Below are 23,599 nucleotides of genomic sequence, written 5' to 3' on the forward strand. Positions count from 1 at the left end.
TTGGCAGTAACACGGGTAAGTTACTTTCGTCTTACGCTTTGCGCACTGGTGTGTAAGAACCAGTAGTGGTCCCATCACTGACCCAAGAGGCACTCCCACTTACCCGTGCCCCAATCCCGTACCGTCGACGCGGCGTTAAACCCTGACCTTCCGCGCTGGTGCGCGGAGCAGGAAAGGCGAGGCCGCAGTGGGCTAGGCCAGGGCCGGCAGCTGGAGGCGTCGCCCACTGCCACCACCATTGATCGCACGCCAGCCAGAGTTCGATAAACTCTCCGGCATTCCAGAGCGCACTCGTCGCCTCTCGTCTCCCACCCATACACTTGGTGCGCTCAGTCAGTTTGTAGGCTATCGTGGGAGACGCTACTCTCAGCACGTGCCATCTTCGCAATCCGCAGTCATGTTGCTTCGACTTCGTTTTTCGAGCTTCTGCCATTTCAGAACTTTCGGCATTGCTATAATACTCACAGTTCGTAAAACACACATGATACTTCTTTTGTTGTAAAATAACCACACCAAGATGCTAAAAGTTTTTCTGAGTTTCGATTCAGTGGTCATCCTGACAGAACCTGGACATGGTACAGAAGACAACACGGTTTTTCCTCGCAGAAGAGAGACCTAATACGATATAGGTTTCAGAAGTAACTGCAAACAGTCACCTTTTGTGACGGTTCATATTTATTAACAACTCATCTTCTGGTGGTACATACTTTTAATGATTGATTGTAGCATTGTGGGTGCCTTATAGCTGCGCAAACATAGACAAAACAACACAATATAGCGCTGAATGTGGCGAGGTATGAGGACCAATCACAGGATCGTCTTGAAGCTATTGGCTAGAGCTACACGACCGCCACAATGCTACAAACAATCATTAAAGGCGTGTACCATCCGAAGATGACTCGCTAAACGTTTGGAAACCGGCCATTCTACAATAAAAACGTACGGTCACAAAATGCGACTGGTAGAATTAATTTGTGTAAACTTTTATTCATCACAATCGTCAAGTTTCACATCTATAATGGATATAAGTTTTCTAATTCAATATTACAACCATTGAAACCATTAAACATTTAGTTCTAAAAGGTTTTTACGGTGACAACTTATGTCTGTAATTTTAAAATGTAATCCACAATTACTTATCGCTGAACGAGAACGTAGCTCTAAGTACAAGCATGACAAATAAATGAACGTACGTTAGGGATCACAGGACCATTTTACATTCAATCGTAATATACAGGGGTTTAACAACAGGGAAACACCGCGAGAAATGTAAGCTTGAACATAAATGGAGACGCTAACCAAGCCTGCAGGTTGCACTGTTGTATTTGGCCACGAAAGGCCCCTGTTCAATGTCTTCAATACGCTGCAAATGTCAGTCGAGGTGAGAACTGTTGTCTGTAGTCGTGAACGCACTATATCGTATCTAAGGGGGCAAATTGTTGGCTCTCGTACGGTGGGTGCTTCCGTAGCCAAGGCAGCCGAAGCGTTTGCTGCCTCAAACACTGTATCACAGATTTACACTACTGGACAGTAAAATTGCTACACTAAGAACAAATGCAGATGATAAACGGGTATTCATTGGACAGATATATTATACTAGAACTGACATGTGATTACATTTTCACGCAATTTGGGTGTATAGATCTTGAGAAATGAGTCCCCAGAACAACCACCTCTGGCCGTAATAACGGCCTTAATACGCCTGGGCATTGACTCAAACAGAGCTTGGATGGCGTGTACAGGTACAGCTGCCCATGCAGCTTCAACACGATACCACAGTTCATCGAGAGTAGTGATTGGCGTATTGTGACGAGCCAGTTGCCCAGCCACCATTGACCAGACGTTTTCAGTTGGTGAGGGATCTGGAGAATGTGCTGGCCAAGACAGCAGTCGAACATTTTCTGTATCCAGAAAGGCCCGTACAGGACCTGCAACATGCGGTCGTGCATTATCCTGCTGAAATTTAGGGTTTCGCAGACATCGAATGAAGGGTAGAGCCATGAGTCGTAACACATCTGAAATGTAACGTCCACTGTTCAAAGTGCCGTCAATGCGAACAAGAGGGGACCAAGACGTGTAATTAATGGCAAACCCATATCATCAAGCCGAGTGCCACGCCAGTATGGCGATGACAATACACGCCTCCAATGTGCGTTCACCGCGATGTCGCCAAACACGGATGCGACCGTCATGATGCTGTAAACAGAACCTGGATTCACCCGAAAAAATGACGTCTTGCCATTTGTGCATCCAGGCTCGTCGTTGAGCACACTATCACAGGTGCTCCTGCCTGTGATGCAGCGTCAAGGGTAACCGCAGCCATGGTCTCCGAGCTGACAGTCCATGCTGCTGCAAACGTCGTCGAACTGTTCGTGCAGATGGTTGTTGTCTTGCAAACGTCCCCATCTGTTGAATCAGGGATCGAGAAGTGGCTGCACGATCCATTACAGGCATGCGGATAAGATGCCTGTCATCTCGACTGCTAGTGATACGAGGCCGTTGGAGTCCAGCACGGCGTTCCGTATTACCCTCCTGAACCCACCGATTCCATATTCTGGAAACAGTCATTGGATCTCGACCAATGCGAGCAGCAAAGTCGCGATACGATAAACCGCAATCGCGATAGGCTACAATCAGACCTTTATCAAAGTCGGAAACGTGATGGTACGCATTTCTCCTCCTTACATAAGGCATCACAAAAACGTATCACCAGGCAACGCCGGTCAACTGCTGTTGGTGTATGAGAAATCGGTTGGAAACTTTCCTCATGTCAGCACGTTGTAGGTGTCGCCACCGGCGGCAACCTTGTGTGAATGCTCTGAAAAGCTTATCATTTGCATATCACAGCATCTTATTCCTGTCGGTTAAATTTCGTGTCTGTAGTACGACATCTTGGTGGTGTAGCAATTTTAATGTCCAGTTGTGCATACAGCATACAGGCAAAGCGGAAAAACATCAACTGCTAAGTCACAACGCGGACGAAATAGAGTCTTGAGTAATCGTGATGGGTAGTCATTGAACAGGTTTACGACGAAAAATTAAGCGAAGACAGCTGCAAAAGTCACTGCAGAACCGAATGTCGCACTCACGAACCCTGTCAACACGAAAAAACGATGGGAGCTCCAGAAGAAGGGAATTACAGGGCAAGATGGAATTCCAAAACCACTCTTTAGTGGAGCATTTGCCCGTTACAGGAAGACGTGGTGCAAATGCATGAAACCTGGACTATTGAGCAACGAAAGAAAGTCATTTGATCAGATAAGTCTTGTTTCACGCTGTTTCCAATTTATGGTCAAGTTTACGTCCCAAGAGTGAACTATGGCAGAGATTCGGTAACGACTTTGGAAGTCACATTGTGTTATCCCCCGGGCCTCATGATTACTCTGCAAGGTGGCATTACTTCCTAGTAATATGTGACCATTTTGATTGCTAAGGTCCATCCCATAGTACAATGTTTCTTCCAGGACGACAGCCCCGTGTTAACACAGCTCGCGTCTAGGACTGCTTTTGTGAGCACAAGGATGAATTTTCTAATATCCCATGGCAATCACAGTCACCGAATGTCAATATTATTGAGCCTTTGTGGTCTTCTTTGGAGAGAAGCGTGTGTGATCGCCATCCGCCTCCATCGCCGTTACCTGCACTTGTTACTATTGTGCTGGAAGAACGGTATAAGCTGCCCTTGAAAACCATACAGCACTTACTTTCATCCATTTCGAGACGACTGGAAGCTTTTTTAAACTGCAACGGTTTCCCTACACCGAATAAGGCATGGTAATGTGTTAGGTTTTTGGTGCTTCCGTATTTTTGTCGACCTCCTGTACCTTTCATATGGCTTGACATCCGAGTCTGAAACTGAATTAGGGCTCTACTCTATTTCTAAGAGAAACTGGGTATATGGAACTGTCAATGCGTTTAAGTAGCATTTCAATCAATATATTCAATACATGCACTAAATATTATATTACAATTGCGATGTATAATCTCTCAAAATAGATAACATATTTTGACCTTTTCAATTAGTTGTTACGTATGTGACCGCTAGGTTGAAATTAGTTTCAGAATAACGAAACAAAAAATTCTCTGCTTAGTGTGGTTATTTCACAACAGAATACCTTTTACGCAATCTGTGCCGCACAATCTTTTGTAGATTTTATAGACCCGTGAATAACCTTTTTTTATGCACAGAACTGAGAACTTGAAGTAACCGACAACGCTGTTGCAGAGCGCCACAAGCAATCGAATACGCAACCAAGAAAAGAATAATTGTGTGCGTACAGCCTAGCTGCTAGGGGCTGCCTGCCACGCAGAAGGATGGACGCGTGAAGTTCTGGTCCGTTTCCCTAACGAGGGATATCACGTCGTCCATTGAGTACCTAAATGAAATAGTTTTATGTAAATGAAGCAAAGTTACGAGGCCGTGCTGAAAAGTAATGCTAACGAATTTTTTTATGTGAAATCTCGAAGCTTGTCTACATGCACTCCTGGAAATTGAAATAAGAACACCGTGAATTCATTGTCCCAGGAAGGGGAAACTTTATTGACACATTCCTGGGGTCAGATACATCACATGATCACACTGACAGAACCACAGGCACATAGACACAGGCAACAGAGCATGCACAATGTCGGCACTAGTACAGTGTATATCCACCTTTCGCAGCAATGCAGGCTGCTATTCTCCCATGGAGACGATCGTAGAGATGCTGGATGTAGTCCTGTGGAACGGCTTGCCATGCCATTTCCACCTGGCGCCTCAGTTGGACCAGCGTTCGTGCTGGACGTGCAGACCGCGTGAGACGACGATTCATCCAGTCCCAAACATGTGCTCAATGAGGGACAGATCCGGAGATCTTGCTGGCCAGGGTAGTTGACTTACACCTTCTAGAGCACGTTGGGTGGCACGGGATACATGCGGACGTGTATTGTCCTGTTGGAACAGCAAGTTCCCTTGCCGGTCTAGGAATGGTAGAACGATGGGTTCGATGACGGTTTGGATGTACCGTGCACTATTCAGTGTCCCCTCGACGATCACCAGAGGTGTACGGTCAGTGTAGGAGATCACTCCCCACACCATGATGCCGAGTGTTGGCCCTGTGTGCCTCGGTCGTATGCAGTCCTGATTGTGGCGCTCACCTGCACGGCGCCAAACACGCATACGACCATCATTGGCACCAAGGCAGAAGCGACACTCATCGCTGAAGACGACACGTCTCCATTCGTCCCTCCATTCACGCCTGTCGCGACACCACTGGAGGCGGGCTGCACGATGTTGGGGCGTGAGCGGAAGACGGCCTAACGGTGTGCGGGACCGTAGCCCAGCTTCATGGAGATGGTTGCGAATGGTCCTCGCCGATACCCCAGGAGCAACAGTGTCCCTAATTTGCTGGGAAGTGGCGGTGCGGTCCCCTACGGCACTGCGTAGGATCCTACGGTCTTGGCGTGCATCCGTGCGTCGCTGCGGTCCGGTCCCAGGTCGACGGGCACGTGCACCTTCCGCCGACCACTGGCGACAACATCGATGTACTGTGGAGACCTCACGCCCCACGTGTTGAGCAATTCGGCGGTACGTCCACCCGGCCTCCCGCATGCCCACTATACGCCCTCGCTCAAAGTCCGTCAACTGCACATACGGTTCACGTCCACGCTGTCGCGGCATGCTACCAGTGTTAAAGACTGCGATGGAGCTCCGTATGCCACGGCAAACTGGCTGACACTGACGGCGCGGTGCACAAATGCTGCGCAGCTAGCACCATTCGACGGCCAACCCCGCGGTTCCTGGTGTGTCCGCTGTGCCGTGCGTGTGATCTTTGCTTGTACAGCCCTCACGCAGTGTCCGGAGCAAGTATGGTGGGTCTGACACACCGGTGTCAATGTGTTCTTTTTTCCATTTCCAGGAGTGTATTTATCTCTCGATAAACACATTTCTTCCATCTAGTGGCCAGTTTGCTGATACTGTCACTGTAGAATGTTTGACTTTGTTGACAGAGACACTGCCTCACCTTTGCTTGCACTGCGACAGTAGTATCAAAATGAAGACCTCGAAACTGTTCTTTAAGTTTTGGAAACGGATGGAAATCGAACGGGACCAAGTACGGACTGTATGGAGGATGATCGGTGGCAGTGAACCGAAGGCGTCGGACTGCTGCAGATGTAGCAGCGTTCGTGTGTGGCCTGGCGTTGCCATGTCGAGGGAGAGGGTGCCCCCACGTGTGGCCGAACTCTTCCAATCCGAAACTCGATTACAGCACGCCGTTTCTCATACACCGACGTAGTTACGTTACACATCATCATGTTTCATGCTACTATTCGGAGACCTATAGCGACAGAGGGCAGCAAATATGTAGATACGAAGAATAAAGGTGTAGAATGTTTATAACGTTTGTTTTATTTTAAAATCTTTAATAGTTTTCACATTAAACCTTCAGAGGCAGTTTTTGGAGATGGTTACTGGTACACCATTTTACTTTTTGCCTACAAAAAATCTTCCTTTGCTATGCAGTCCTCCTTATCCGATTTTAAATAACTATTCAGTAAAATACCAATATTAACGTTGATTTCAATTTTATGATTTTATTCACGTTTGTTTGTATGAAAAACATCCAAATGACATTCTTCTGCTGTAACAGAGGTTACAGTTCTTTGACAACTTGACTAAATTTAAATTGGATATGAAACATCAGAACTTTCTTTCAAAATATTTTATTTTCTTATGTTTTCATAATAATTTCTGAACATGTTTATAACAACAGCTAAGTCAGCTAAATTTTATGGGTTTATGTTAATGTAAATTTAAATTATGCATGATGAAGTATTTTATTTAAATACAGCTATCAAAACAACATTCTTGCACGGCTGGAAGCTGCTGTGCAAATTCCCGTATTAAGAGGCAGCTGGGAAGAAACGCAAACGTAATCACATCCGAGATCCCAGAATATCTACAACTGTTCTCGCTTTGGTTTCGAGGGCTGATCGCAGGAGACGGCCCGCATCGTGAAACGGGATGTCTTGTCGGAGGAATACTTGCCATCAGTTCTCGAGCAAACACAGATCATCATCATGGAATCGAGATTACCTTAGCTCTTGGTTCCTGGACTGCCTAACACTACTTTTTATACCTATGGATACGAGGCAGTGCTGACGAGCAACAGTTTAGAATGTTAGAGCGACGAATTCTGTGAAAATTGTACGAGGTTATGCACATATACGTCATATAGTCAATTAAAACTAATGCTGAACGCAATCGTCTGATTAAAGGAGCTAACATCATGGGGTTAATAATGAGCACGAAAATAACGTGGTTGGGTACGACTTAAAAATGGATATCGGCAGAACAACAAGAATGTACTGGAATGGAGGTCAAATGGGAAACGATAAAATGGCAAACGTTACAAACGTTTCATAAAATTATCGAGAAGAATTTTGCACTGAGAGATTAGAATGAGCATACATTATTTGTTTTGTACGCTCTCTCTCTCTCCTCCCCCCCTCCCCCCAATTAATGTCTATATTGCTCTCAAGCGTGTCGGGTTCGGTAGTCAGTTTTTTCCGTTTTATCGACCTTTTTTTTTATTCTTCACCATGCTCATTGATATATCATTAATGCAAGGGCGCTGATGAGCTTGCTGTTCAGTGCCCTCAGCCACAAATCATCATCATCATCATCATCATCATCATCTGTAGGTAGACAAGTGTTTTAAGTATAAACACTTTCACAATGGTTCACACACTGGACTTGCAGTCCGGTTGATGGAGCTTGAAATTCCCGTTCAGCCACCCTGAATTAGGTTTTTAGTGGTTGCCCTTAATGGACAGCAGCATCTTGACCTGGATATGATAAACACTTTTAAAGCCAAATTCAAAGAAACAATTGTGCAGAAGTAAATTTAATAATAGGAAGTGATAAAACTCAAAATTCTACGGCCATTGCGTATGTTTGTTGTTGTCTGGGCAATACTGTAACACCACAGACTATTAAACTGTTTCACAAAAGCTGGCTGTGGTACATCAATCGCTGTTGACTATATTGTTCCAGAAGAACAATGAAATGCCGGGGTGAGTTCTTTGAAAAGAACATGGCAGACTTCTCACTCTGAGTTTGGGTTCCACCACAAATTGCCTCTTTGGCGACGGAAAGTGTAACCCTACATTAACTTATTTCATTTTACTTACAATAAACGTATGCTACACAACACTGATGTTACTCTGTGTTATCTATGTGGCAAAACTGACTGCACTTACGACTAACTCTCTCTGTATAAATGATGTTCTGACAGCTTTTAAGACAGCAGAGGTAGATTGTTTCCTCGTTGGTATCTTTTTAGTGTGCGATTGCGGCAAACGCTATACACATTATGCATTAACGAGTTGATGCCTATCACACCGGCGTTCTGCCTGCTGGGGACTCACCCCCAGGATAATGTGTTACATTTTGCCCATTAACTGTTCACCAGCATGCACTTGTGAAAAGACAGAACTATTTCAGTTCTCAAATGTTTTTTTCGACACTGATGAGTCCTACGTTACTGGCATTAGGATAAGAAACGTATGAACCAAAACACAGATCTCTGCAAGGGGTGGACAAAACCAAACAGGAGGGCGGCGGAAGGGAAATAAGAGGGGGTGGCGGAAGGAGAAGAGAGCGGGAGGGATTAATAATCTAAGGAGTAGAGAGGCGAGAAAAAGGAACATGACGAGAGAGACTATCAGCACTCCCCAACGAGCTTCTAGATCTGTGTTGCCACTGGAAAGCTGCAGGTGACGACTGAGTAATAATTCTGCGACATTACAATATATTGTTGATTATATTTGTGGTTACCCCGGCTTATTACGATTCAGGCTCCCATCCAGACTGTGGTCACCGAGCTTCAGCGGTCGTGTTGCTGTGACTGTGCAGTATTTCTGGCCTGGCTACCATTATATTCAGCTACAAGAAGCTCTTCTTAGAGCAGCTGAGAAGGCAGCAGTGACTAGATGACGTAATGTGGTGTGACGTGCCAATGACGGATGGTTTGTTCGGTACGAGTATCGTGAGAAAGACCGCCTAAATTGCGGTCCTTCTCCGCTACTGGCTGCTGCGTTCGGAAGTTGCGCGCCAAAACGATAAACTTCTGTTATTAATATTAGAAAAATTAAACAGTGTATTTACTTGCATTTTACATGAAAGCATTATTAGAAAAATTAAACAGTGTATTTACTTGCATTTTACATTAAAGCATCTCTCAATAGCAGGCTATCATTCCATTATTTCAGAAGCGTTAATAACAAGCATAATAAACAACTGCTAAACGAAAAGATGGAAGAAACACTTGGGTTCGCACCTAACTTCGATGGTGGGCGACGCGGTTCGGCAGTCTGAAGGCAGACGGTTAAGGACTTAATTAGCAATCTCTGGTTATTTGGATGTATAATTGAGAACAATTTTATAGTAATTACTCAAGTAACTGTTTTGTTTTTATGAAAGTGTGAATATTGGAAATTATTTAAGATTCATAAAGTGGAATATAATTATGCAGTTTCTCGTATTCTGCTAATAAAAAGCGAGTGACGTCCCGCATAAACAAACTAATTGAGCATTTAATTATTTACACACTATCAGTTCCTCGCTAAGAGTTTATTACAGCCTCAAGATAACGGATTCACGACCTAAGTCCTGTTTTCTGTGCAGGGGACACAACTACAGAAGACTGCAGGTTGGTGAACATTAATTAGGACTTATACATCCCACTCGGGCGGTGGAAGGTAACAGGCGTCTCGCGTATACCGCAATCTTAATACAAATCAGCTCAGTGACACATCATCTGTAATAACACAGATGAGATATGAAGGAGAGAAAGTTTTGAGGGGAGGAGTTTATCATACACAAGTATATATCTGCCTCTCTCTGCTTGGCGTAACCGCCGCCGGCTGTGCTAGAACTAATAACATTGTCATCAAGCATACCACCATCCCAAATACAGAAGGCCGTCCTCGCCGTAGATCCGTTTGCCTACGCCAGCCAGGTACTATTTGATGCAACCAGGAAGCCATTCTTACTACGAACATTGGTAAAGAATTGTTTATGAATTGGAATTAATTGCGGCTGGACCTTTTTCTGTGTTACGTCGACTAGGCTATTCTACAGTAGCTACTGCCAGTATATTTCGCTCAGCGCTGCAAATTTATTTTGTCTGGTTTTCAATTAATCGTGTTACGCACACACCACCACAACGCAGTGTTATGCATAGCTTATTTTACAAATTTTTCCAAAAGAACCATACCTGAGCGGTTGTAGGCGCTACAGTCTGGAACCGCGCGACCCCTACGGTCGCAGGTTCGAATCCTGCCTCGGGCATGGATATGTGTGATGTCCTTAAGTTAGTTAGGTTCTAAGTTCTAGGGGTCTGATGACCACAAATGTTAAGTCCCATAGTGCTCAGAGTCATTTTTGAACCATAGCTACCACAACATGGAATACGTAACTATCATTCGCTCTTTGACTATCAAAGCCTTTGGATTAATAACGACACAGGAACGGAAAAACAACTTGTTCCATTATAGATGTTCCAAGTGACCGCCACCTGCGGCTAAACATTGTCAGCTCAGCAGCGGAAACTACGGTGGTCAACGAGTCCGCTGCATTATGCTTCTATGCTGTCTTGCCGGTAAGGTTCGTTCCCCATGGTCCCCCACAAGTGGGGATCTAGAAGCGTTACATTTGGAGACAAATGTGGTTACTCAATAAATAACACCTCTTCAGTTTATACCCAAGGCTTCCTCCTACAATACACTCTTTGTTCAAACTGAAACACAATTGCGTAGACATTCGAGTTTTCCAAGATCATATTCAATGCCAGAAGTTGACTGACTGAAGGGATCCATGTACGCCTCTTACAGAAAGAAAGAACATCATGCCCACCTTTTATAACTATTCAGATAAACTGTTGGATGATGTTGGATGACTGAAGTCTCCATGAACGACAGTATGTTTGGGGAAAAAACACTAGCGAGATGAGATTTTCTCTGAAGTTTCGGTTACACCTGGATATAAGTCAGACGGTCGAAGGCGGATAACCTTTACAAGCTTATGTACACTCTTGATATTGCGTGTTGTCCAGCTATCTCGCATGTAGCTTAAATTTTTATCTCGGAATATCTGAGTTTCTTGTCTACTAAGACCAATACACCATCTCCATTCCTCATTAGCCTATTCTTTCGATGCACACCTAGATTTGCCCCAAAAGCATCACTTCAGTCCATTTCGGATTTTAGCCAGCTTTAACTAGAATCATCTGAGCTGCACTGTTGTTCAGGAGTGCTTCAGCGTCTGGCGTTTTGTTGCGAATGCTTCGGCAGTTGACTATAATTTTAGTAGTTTCATCTGCACGTGATAATTCTTTGGATCATCCACCAATACTCTGAACTCTCTTACAGCTGTCATTATTTGAAGTGGATAAAGACTCGCGTTATGCAACAAAGAAAACCTTGTGTGCATTTTAGACACGATGGGCTAGCTCTGTATCAGCATCTGATGTGTATAGCACCCCCATTCAAGGGCACCTACAGTTCTCACCTCCATGGCGCAAGTCTACCAAGTCGTAACCTACCTTGTTATAGAAATTTCACGGTTCAAGCCTTTCACTCGACTCGCAAACAGGGAAACGACCACGATCAGTTCTGGTGATAATGCTGCAGATTGTGTGTTTGGCGGAAATTCCGTGAGCAAGGCTGGTCTTTTCAAACTTTTCTGCCAGTGACAGGAATGTTCCGAGTATGACCACAGAGCCCAGACGACAGGCATTACTCGTTCCCATGTGCGCCTCAATCACAGCTGCCTACACTCTTCCCTCTCAATGACTGGAAGCAACAGCCTCTTTAACATGCCGAATGAAAGATCCAGGCATAAGCTATCCAATGGTTCAATGGTAAGCACAGCATGAGGCTACGGAGCGCAGTTTAACTGCTTAGTCGTCAAGTAACTCAAAACAACGCTACAGTGCTAGTGGCGCTGATAAAAAGAAGAGCAATGACAACGGTGAACGAAGAAAACATTGCATTGTATCTACAACAACAGTTAACAAATTTGACGTTACGTCAGAAAGGAAGCCAAGGAATTTGGCAGAGTAAGAAAGAAGTGGAAGATGAAATATTAGCTTTTCTGAAAGATGGGTCAGTGGAATGTGTGGTGTCGTATATGCTCTACATCTACATCTACATTTATACTCCGCAAGCCACCCAACGGTGTGTGGCGGAGGGCACTTTACGTGCCACTGTCATTACCTCCCTTTCCTGTTCCTGTCGCGTATGGTTCGCGGGAAGAACGACTGTCTGAAAGCCTCCGTGCGCGCTCTTATCTCTCTAATTTTACATTCGTGATCTCCTCGGGAGGTATAAGTAGGGGGAAGCAATATATTCGATACCTCATCCAGAAACGCACCCTCTCGAAACCTGGCGAGCAAGCTACACCGCGATGCAGAGCGCCTCTCTTGCAGAGTCTGCCACTTGAGTTTGCTAAACATCTCCGTAACGCTATCACGGTTACCAAATAACCCTGTGACGAAACGCGCCGCTCTTCTTGGGATCTTCTCTATCTCCTCAGTCAACTCGATCTGGTACGGATCCCACACTGATGAGCAATACTCAAGTATAGGTCGAACGAGTGTTTTGTAAGCCACCTCCTTTGTTGATGGGCTACATTTTCTAAGAACTCTCCCAATGAATCTCAACCTGGTACCCGCCTTACCAACAATTACTTTTATATGATCATTCCACTTCAAATCGATCCACATCCATACTCCCAGATATTTTACAGAAGTAACTGCTACCAGTGTTTGTTCCGCTACCATATAATCATACAATAAAGGATCCTTCTTTCAATGCATTCGCAATACATTACATTTGTCTATGTTAGGGGTCAGTTGCCACTCCCTGTACCAAGAGCCTATCCGCTGCAGATCTTCCTGCATTTCGCTGCAATTTTCTAATGCTGCAACTTCCCTGTATACTGCAGCATCATCTGCGAAAAGCCGCATGGAACTTCCGACACTATCTACTAGGTCATATATTGTGAAAAGCAATGGTCCCATAACACTCCCCTGTGGCACGCCAGGTTACTTTAACGTCTGTAGACGTCTCTCCATTGAGAACAACATACTGTGTTCTGTTTGCTAAAAACTCTTCAATCCAGACACACAGCTGGTCTGATATTCCGTAGGTTCTTTCTTTGTTTATCAGGCGACAATGCGGAACTGTATCGAACGCCTTCCGGAAGTCAAGGAAAATGGCGTCTACCTGGGAGCCTGTATCTAATATTTTCTGGGTCTCACGAACAAATGAAGCGAGTTGGGTTTCACACGATCGCTGTTTCCGGAATCCATGTTGATTCCTACAGAGTAGATTCTGGGTTTCCAGAAACGACATGATACTCGAGCAAAAACCATTTTCTACAATTCTACAACAGATCGACGTCAGAGATATAGACCTATAGTTTTGCGTATCTGCTCGACGACCCTTCTTGAAGACTGGGACTACCTGTGCTCTTTTCCAATCACTTTGGACCTTCCGTTCCTCTAGAGACTTGCGGTACACAGCTGTTAGAAGGGGGCAAGTTCTTTTGTATACTCTGTGTAGTATCGAATTGGTATTCCGTCAAGTCCAGTGGACTTTCATCTGTTGAGTGATTTCAGTTGCTTTTCTATTCCTTGGACACTTATTTCGATGTCAGCCATTTTCTCGTTCGTGCGAGGATTTAGAGAAGGAACTGCAGTGCGGTCTTCCTCTGTGAAGCAGCTTTGGAAAAAGGTGTTTAGTATTTCAGCTTTAGGCGTGTCATCCTCTGTTTCAATGCCGTTGTCCTCCCAGAGTGTCTGGATATGCTGTTTCGATCCACTTACTGATTTAACGTAAGACCATAACTTCCTAGGATTTTCTGTCAAGTCGATAGGTGGAATTTTACTTTCAAATTCACTGAACGCTTCACGCATAGCCCTCCTTACGCTAACTTTGACATCGTTTAGCTTCTGTTTGTTTGAGTAGTTTTCGCTGCGTTTAAACTTGCAGTGAAGCTCTCTTTGCTTTCGCAGTAGTTTCCTAACTTTGTTGTTGAACCACGGTGGGTTTTTCCCGTCCCTCACAGTTTTCCTCAGCACGTACCTGTCAAAATCGCATTTAACCTAGCACTGTCGTTGAGTATAAACTCCACGCATAATAATTCACAGGAACTATCCACTTCCATTTCACTACAGGATAAACTACTAGTAACAGCGACAAACGCGCCACCACCAGTTGCATGCAATCTATGCTTTCTAAACACCGTCTGTGCCTTTGTAAAATTTTCGGCAGAATTTCTCTCTGGCTTCAGCCCGATTTCCGTACCTGTAACGATTTCAGCTTTGGTGCTTTCTATTAGCGCTTAAAGTTCCGGTACTTTACCAACGCAGCTTCGACAGTTTACAATTACAATACCGATTGCTGCTTGGTCCCCGCATGTTCTGACTTTGCACCGCACCCTTTGAGGCTGTTGCCCTTTCTGTACTTGCCCGAAGCCATCTAACCTAAATAAAACCGCCCAGTCCACGCCACACAACCCCTGCTACCCGTGTAGCCGCCTGCTGAGTGTAGTGGACTCCTGACCTATCCAGCGGAACCCGAAACCCCACCACCCTATGGCGCAAGTCGCGGAATCTGACAGACGACTACGCGACTTTACACGTCACAGATATTAAAATGCCAATCTGCCCCTGCTAATTACGAAACTACACAATGATTTGACGGATTTAACTAAACAAGTGCGCTAAGAACTCTGTGCGTACAACGTACATCAGGAGTAAAATGATGACGGTACGTGTTTAATAAGTGAAAATGACATTGTGTGTCGAGGTGTCGAGCCATGTAGGTCATCATCGTTGTCGGACAGGGAGCCACAGATTCCGTCTCCAGTGAAATAAGGGCAATCGTTGTTCAAGGAGCGGTTACTGAACGTAAATACGTTCATTGAAGATCGTCTGCGGCATGGAAAAAAATATGAATAGATTTCGAATAAGCCAGCAGCAATATGACTGAGAAGGGGTTAAGAAAATCTACGGATATACAATGGAGGACAAGGCGCACTTGTTACAAAAACTGGTGTGTGCACGTTTCAGAGATGCTCGACACAACCTTCAGGATGTGCACGATAGTGACCTACTACGTTATGCGCATCAAACTGCGCGCGACACAGATTACACTGATTTCAAGGAAAGCAATGAGTGATTGCATAACTTCGAACTGTGCTGCAGAATTTGAAGACCTGAGATAACGAAATTTCAAACACAGCGTCAACCTGATGATGCACAGCAAACTGCAGAATCGGCCCACACATTTGTAGATGAGATAAACTTATCCCATTGTTAAGTAAGAAATTTGTTTTCAAATCCGACCAATCGAGGTTTGAAAAGGAAATGAATATGAAAGAAACGTTAGAAATTAGAGGTAACAAGAGTATTGCATCGAGATCAAGTAATATCAGTGGCTTAACACATTCGTATACAATTATGCCAACTGTTGATTTGGATGATAAAATGGCTGGGAAGTTATTTGTTGTGCTGTGTGACGTTGGAAGTGCTCTCCCCTTACGACTCTTTCTCGTGTGCGTGATCTTGCAAGGGCAGTAAGGAACATTTACGTCACAGAAAGCAAGAGTGGAAAATGTGTGTAAGAGAACTATAAGTATGGTATGAGCATTCGTTTTGGCCAATAGGTGGTCAAAATAACTTCCTTTTGCTTGATTCCTGGTGGTCTGCGTACAAAAATCATATTCCTTTGGAGCAAACTACGTATTCTGAAACGTGCGTGACATTGCAGTTCATAAACGCGGAATCACTTGGCAAATTCAGCCTCTGGGCGTGAGTCATTAGCAGCTAGTATTTTTCCTCTAAGTTTCTAACACAACACTTTCAAATGAGCCCTACTAGAAATTGAACTTCCAACCTCGCACTCAAGGGGTTGCTTGTCAGAGTTCGTGTGTCATCGAACGCGGTTCTCAGTTCGCTGCCACTGGGATCTTATTTAAGACTGCTTTGGCAGTTTTTGTGGACTATTTTGGACACGTCTTCGACAGGCTGTGTGTTTAGCTTTGTACGACGACTTGACAGGATATGGTACGAATTGCGCTGTGTAACTGTGTTTGTGTGCTCAGTGAAGAAGTGAAAACACAGTGACCTCTTACCTACAGATGAAACTGAGTTAATAACGAACATCAAAATGGATACAGGGATTAGTGAACACAGGGTTGTCGTAGAGATATTGAATATTGTTACCGCCAGATCCTCCAAAAATAAACTAAAAATATACCGATGCAAGAAAAGCAGATAAAAATTCCTGAGAAAAAATCTCCATTCCTTCCAAATTAATAACGGAAGTTTAGACCAGATGTGGTTTCAATTCAAAGAAATAGTATCGCCAGCAACTGAGAGATTTATACCAAATAAATTAACAAACGACGGATCTGATCCTCCTTGGTACACAAAACGGGTCACAACACTGTTGCAGAAACAACGAAATAAACATGCCAAATTTAAACAGACGCAAAATCCCGAGTTTGGCGATCTTTTACAGAAGCTCAAAATTTAGCGCGGACTTCAATGCGAGACGCTTATCATAGTTTCCACAATGAAACTTTGTCTCGAAATCTGCCAGAAAATCCATAGAGATTCTGGTCGTATGTGAAGTATGTTAGCGGTAAGAAGCAATCAATGCCTTCTCTGCGCGATAGCAACGTAGATACTATCGAAGACTGTGCTACCAAAGCAGAGTTACTGAACACAGCCTTCCGAAAAGCCTTCACAGAGAAAGGCGAAGTAAATATTCCAGAATTCGGATCGATAACAGCTGCCAACATGAGTAACGTAGACGTAAATATCCTCAGAGTAGTGAAGCAACTCAAATCACTTAATAAAAGCAAGTCTTCTGGTGCACACTGTATACAAATTAGGTTGCTTTCAGAATATGCTGATGCATTAGCTCCATACTTAATCATATACAACCGTTCGCTCGACGAAAGATCCGTACGCAAAGACTGGAAAGTTGCACAGGTCACACCAATATTCAAGAAAGGTAGTAGGAATAATCCACTTAATTACAGGCCCCTATCATTAACGTTAATATGCAGCAGGATTGTGGAACATATATTGTGTTCGAACATCACGTATTGCCTCGAAGAAAACTGTCTACTGACACAGAGTCAACATGGATTTAGAAAACATCGTTCTTGTGAAACACAACTAACTCTTTATTCGCATGGAGTGTTGAGTGCTATTTCAGATCGATTCCGTATTTCTGAATTTCCGGAAGGCTTTTGACATTGTACCACCAAGCGCCTAGTAGTGAAATTGCGTGCTCATGGAATATCGTCTTAGTTATGTGACTGGATTTGTGATTTCCTGTCAGAGGGGTCACAGTTCATAGTAATTAACGGAAAGCTATCGAGTAAAATAGAAGTGATATCTGGCGTTCCCCAAGGTAGTGTTATAAGCCATTTGCTGTTCCTTATGTATATAAACGATTTGGGATACAATCTGAGCAGCCGTCTTAGGTTGTTTGCAGATGACGTTGTCGTTTATCGACTACTGAAGTCATCAGAATAGCGAAACAAATTGAGAAAGATTTAGAAAAGATATATCAGTCAAATCTATAGGCCGTAAATTCGACTAAATGCCTAAGAATTACAATTACGAAAAAGTTAAATTGGAAAGAAGACAAAGCAAATGTTGGGGGGGGGGGGGGGGGAGGCTCACCAAAAACTGCGTTTTATTGGCAGGACACTTAGAAAAAGTAACAGATCTACTAAGGAGATTGCCTACACTACGCCCGCCTGTCCTGTTTTAGAATACTGCTGCGCGATGTGGTATCCTTACCAGATAGGACTGATGGAGTACATCGATAAAGTTCAAAGACGGGCAACACGTTTTGTATTATCGCGAAATGTGGGAGAGAGTCATTGAAATGATACAGGATTTGGCCTGGACATCACAGAAAGGAGTTTTTCGTTGCGACAGAATCTTCTCACGAAATTCCAATCACCCACTTTCTCCTCCGAAAGCGAAAATATTTTGTTGACGCCGACCTACATAGGGAGAAACGACCACCGCGATAAAATAAGGGAAATCAGAGCTCTTACGGAAAGATATAGGTGTTCGTTATTTCCGAGCGCTATACGAGATTGGAACAATAGAGAATTGCGAAGGTGGTTCGATGAAACCTCTGCCAGGCACTTAAGTGTTATTTGCAGAGTATCCATGTAGACGTAGATGTTCCTGAGGATTTCGCAGTTCGTAACACTGCCTCCCTGTACCGAGCCTCAAGACATGCCACTGAGACACCACTCACAGTCATTTGGGTTAGTGTTTATTGTGTCTTCTACACGAAGTATAGTATCTGTGACTAAGAGACGATACACCGTCCGATGAAAGAGTTCCGAGCCTTGTTTTATTCCTGGCGCACAAGTGACGTCAGCGCAGTAACCACGGTGGCAGCTTGAATTAACAACTGTAAACGACAGATGTGCATCCGACCAGTCAATTGTAAGCAGGCAGTGTGAAGTAGTGGACGAGCGAGCGTAGCGTGCCAACACCGTCATCTTGTAACGAATCGCAATTGACCAATAAATGGTCATGACTGTCTCTAGAGTGTTTTTAAGATGAGAGAAGTGTGTGCAAGGTTTGTCCCGTACACCTTGACAGCCGAACAAAACAACGACGTGTAGACAACTGCCACAACAAATTGAAATGCAAAATGCGGAAATTTTTTTACTAGAAACAATGAACATGGGTGACGAACTTAGTGTTATCAATACGAACATATCGCAAAACTACAAAGCGCAGAAATTCACAAGAACGATAAACGATTTGACTACATAACCGACATTCAAGCCCATGACGCTCACGTTGAACAATATCCAAAAGAAGGACTTTTCTGACAGTTTCACATTGCTGTATGAAAGTTCTGTGCATTTTATTCCAGTGAGGGGAGACACCTGAAGCATTAAAGCCATGTTAATTTCACTCTATTTTTTGATCTTTTATTGATTAGTCTCTAAAACTTTTGGAACTGACGCGGTAGATACGGCATTTGTTAGACGCTGGCCACAAGCAAATGAGGAAAGGGACGCATCCGCAGTATTTAGGCAGCTGTAAAAAGGAGTCGACTTATTCTGAGGTTCGATTTATTACAGAAACGTGGATCTTACACCTAACGTCAGAAAAGAAAAAGCAGTGGAAGACAATAGATCTGCATTTCCTCTGAACGACAAAAACTAGTGAATATTTCACAAGTCTTTTGTACCAAATGGATAAAAATTTCGCAAGACGACGTCTGCATTGCAAAAGGAAAAACTAGCACCTTTCTTCAGGGCAAGGAATCTACCCACAAGGCTGCTTTCGGATTTGAAGTGAGAACTGGTAAAAGATTCATGGTGTTTAGTATATTTAGAACTCTAGCACTTCCACATTAAACTATAGTTGTGGGTGGAAAATACACTAAAGGACTTATTAATGACAGGTTCTAGATTTAAAGGGACACGCATCTCAACTAGATTTAAGCGGACGCGATTTGAAGGGGCAGTAGTTATTACGAGCGGGTACGAGTCCCGATATCGATCTTATCTCAGGGTCACTGATAAGCACTTATGGTGACAGGTGACGCACTTGAGCAACTTTTATTCAATATCACTCCCCACTCCCCTCCCTCCCAGGGAATTGATCAATGTCATAGAGGGAAATCCCAGTCCTCCCCACGCACCTTACGCAACTATGACGTAAATCGATATTGGTCATGTGGTACAAAATTGGTGGCAAACTCCAGGACCATTGGGAGCACATTAAATGGCGACAAAGTGTCGCCCTCTTCCCTGGACCAATAAGATTCAAGCTCCACGTACTCTTTATCATCATTTACAAATAGTCCAACAGCGGAGGCCTCTTCGTTCGATGTCTATGCATCACTGGGATAGTTTCAGGCTTGCTATAAACAAGTTACAACCCCAAACTGAGAAATTGCTGGAGCTATCTATAGTGGATAATATATCGCTGCTTAGTCCGTAGCATTGTCAACAGCTTCGGGAAGAGACCATTTCATGGGTGTAGGCGATTTAGACACAACTGCAAGCACTGTTTACATCACGCATATACCTCACCAAAATCAGCAGCCGTATCATGGATCTTTTCGCTCAGTCTGGTGATTTTTCTTTTGGAGATCCATCCGAACCATCCAAACATTTGACTTTGTCGCATGACTTGCTCATAGAAGTTTTTATATCCAATTAGGGGATGTAACTGAAATCGTCAGATGGTCTTTACTCCTCCTCGTTCGTCCACAGGTTATTCACCTTGATGTACCTGTGCATGCACCGGCGAAGTTTCTCGCGATTACCACGTTCAAAGAAATAGCAGCACGTCAACATAAGCCAACAATTCGATGCTGATACGTGTTCCTAAAACTGCGACACACGAAAGCCCTGACACGGTGTATAGAAGGTAGGATCACGGAGTATGTGCACAGGCATACACTCTACAATTTTTTGGAAATTTCTGCGAGCTGATGTACATCTGTGTTACGTACAATTTATCAGATCCCATAAATCAGTGATACTAAACTCCTGCCAAACATTCGGCACGTGCTTGTACTCCGCATGCATTATGACAGTGACTGAGTTTCCACCACTTATGTCGAGCAACGTTGTTTCCATCGAGTCTAAGTATTCATATGGAAGACTGTCTTTTTCATCACAAGTTGAAACTTTGAATCATCAGGATCTGCAGCTCTGATGCATTGTCTTAGCAAGATTCTGGAAAGACGCGTGCACGAAACTTAACGAATCCACGAAACGGTGTGATATTTTTTGCTGATTCTCTAAGAAAAATAAATGTACGGTTTGGTAGTATCATGAACGACACTGACGTCATCATTATTCAAACCGAAATCACCCAAACGTTCAACGAGAAAGTGAGCATCATACCTGTTCAAATAGTGAAAGAAAACGCGTATGTGCACGACAGATGGTATTTGAAGTTGCATGCATTGTGATCTACTTCGTAGATCTTCCCCGTTAGATGCAAATGGTCTCTATGTGGAGTTTCCACTTGTTTATTCAAGAGGTGTGGGGAGTGACCTTGACTATAAATCACCAAAGTGTCCAAGTGTGTAACCTGACACCGGAAGCCGTCATCGGTGACCTTGAGATATCACCCACCTTTGTTAACTACTGTACCTTTAAATCCTGTTATATTCAGACGAGTGTCCCTTTAAATTAGGAACCAGCCCTTAATAACTACTTACTAAGTGGCCAAAAGTCGTGGAAAGGCAACACATGTGATACTAATTGCGGGTCGCTCCTCTGAGTGACCTCAAAATTGCAATAACACCGAGGAATATACTCTAAGAGTTTTTGAATGGTTCAGGAGAAATTTTATCCAGCCATCTTGCAGTGCTAAACACACCTCTTCTCGTATAGTTGACACTGGTTCATCGGGTATAAACGGGTATTGACGACATCCCATAAATGATTGAGTTAAGATCGGGTGACGTGGAACGGCGGAAGGGGGAAGGGAGAAGATTTCATGGTGTAATTTCGCTGGAGTATTCATCAAGCTATCTGCGACATCATGGTTCTTTCTCCTGTAGAAACACAGCAATTCCATTAAAGTACTCTGATACCAGAAAGGACTGCAGATGGTCTGCGAAAATGTCCACATAAGTCGAACCTGTCTTTGGTCCCTGAAAAGAGACTGTATGACCACAGCCCATACCTTAACTGATCACCCTCAGTCAGCAGACAACATTGATGGCATATAAGATCCATGGCTTCAGGAGGCATACACCACACACTTATGCGCTCATCAACTTGATGGAACTGAAACCTGGATTCGTCGAAACGTGCTACACGCCGACACTGTTCCATGGTCCAGTGAGGATGTTCGTTGAGCTCCATGTCATGGTGTAAGCAAAGGTACATCGGTCGTCGGCTGATGCAGCCTTCGCGGAGCGTTTGTCTCCGTACATTCCTGGCAGAAATGGGATTCTGCAACGAGGTCGACTCGTGCCGTCGATCGCCTCAAATGGCTCTCCGGAGATGAGGTAAGGTCCTTTAGCAAACGCTTTTGGTCGTCCTGAACAGCGGTTTACACATGTCGACCCACTGTCCCCGCGATAGTGAAGATTCACCTTAGATGCTGCTGACCTCACAAACTAATTCTTGTGCAATTTGCAAAATACTTGTGTCGATCATCATCTCTCGCTAATAATCAGTTAACTCGCAACGTACTCCTCTATTCATTCATTACACACTTGGCTGTAAGTGACAACCCAAATATTTGTCCACACTCTCTTAGTCTGCATTATAGCTTCAACTTTGGGCCGTCATACACACACATCTTCATATTGTACGACCCTTGCTGAGTTTTGTAAACACACACACACACACACACACACACACACACACACACACACACACACACACACACACACACACACACAGAGAGAGAGAAAGAGAGAGAGTGACACTGTGTATTGATTCCTGAAGATGCAATGTCAGCCGCAGACGGGTATTTCACAGATCTCCCCTCTCAGCCAATAAATAACCATCCTTCACTTTTGCTGAAAAATTTTCACCTATCTCTCGTATACAAACAAAAGTTAAAGTGTACTCACCGATTCCAATCCCCACAATAATTCTCCCAATGAGGAGCAGTTCCTTGCCGGGCGCTATACCCATGATCACAGAACCAGCCGTGAACACGAAACTTGCTACTAGGATTACTGGTTTCCTTCCCAATCGATCTGAAACAGAGAAAAATTTAGATGTTATTTAAAACCATAACATTAACAGTGATATGGGTGCATTAGGATTCATTAAAGGTTGCAGAGACCTGAACGTTAAAGCAAAGACAGTGACCGCCATGCCTCTTGAAAGCAACGACGTAAGTCTTTTAGAATTCGGACATAGTTCTTTCCCGAATTCCCAGTCGGGAATCGAACCCGGGCCCTTAGGATTGACATTCTGTAGCGCTGACCACTCAGCTACCGGGGGCGGACAAGTTGGTCATTTAAGTTCATGAACGAATCCTAATCGAGTTTTTAGTAACTACTGAAATCTACAAAATTTTTAAGAGCTTACAAATACAATGTCGGTTTATAAACATCTTGCACAGTAGCCTCTTCGGCGGGAGTTAAGTCAATAATTTTCATTTGCAGATGCTCCTTCCTCAAAATTTTCCACTTATGGTCTGTACAACGAATAATCAGAACACTTCCGTTCTTGTAAACCGGGTTATTCGAGAAGATGCATTAGATTATTACTTGCCAGAAATGTCTCCCAGAAAGTTTTAGGTTCATAACCTGTTTCGAAGTATATGACATGTCAAAACATCTTTTTTAGTTTTTTTTAATAACGTGTGTAACTGGTGACTAATATAGCACTAATCTTTTACGGCAAGTGTACGAAAATTCAGGATGAATCCAGAATATACTGAAATTTACTAGACATATACAAGTACTTCGTGAAGCACAGGATAATTGTAAGAAAAACACACAGCTACCTTAAAATAGTGTTAAATATTAATGAGTTACAGCCACCGATTTAAAGGCTACG

General features: G+C 43.8%; 1 protein-coding gene across 2 annotated transcripts in view; it reads right to left on the reverse strand.

The window, feature by feature from the left end:
• The window catches only part of LOC126298319 (proton myo-inositol cotransporter-like), a 520,199-nt gene that overhangs the window by 146,525 nt on the left and 350,075 nt on the right, over window positions 1–23,599 (reverse strand). For both annotated transcript variants that reach the window (XR_007552594.1, XM_049989617.1), the window contains exon 3: window positions 22,660–22,788. Coding sequence is in view for 1 of the 2 variants with exons in the window: in XM_049989617.1 (XP_049845574.1) it covers window positions 22,660–22,788 (129 nt within the window). In the remaining variant the exon portion in view is untranslated. The remainder of the gene's footprint in view (window positions 1–22,659; window positions 22,789–23,599) is intronic.

Source organism: Schistocerca gregaria, chromosome X, assembly GCF_023897955.1.
Source record: "Schistocerca gregaria isolate iqSchGreg1 chromosome X, iqSchGreg1.2, whole genome shotgun sequence".
In the NCBI taxonomy this organism is placed as follows: domain Eukaryota; kingdom Metazoa; phylum Arthropoda; class Insecta; order Orthoptera; family Acrididae; genus Schistocerca; species Schistocerca gregaria.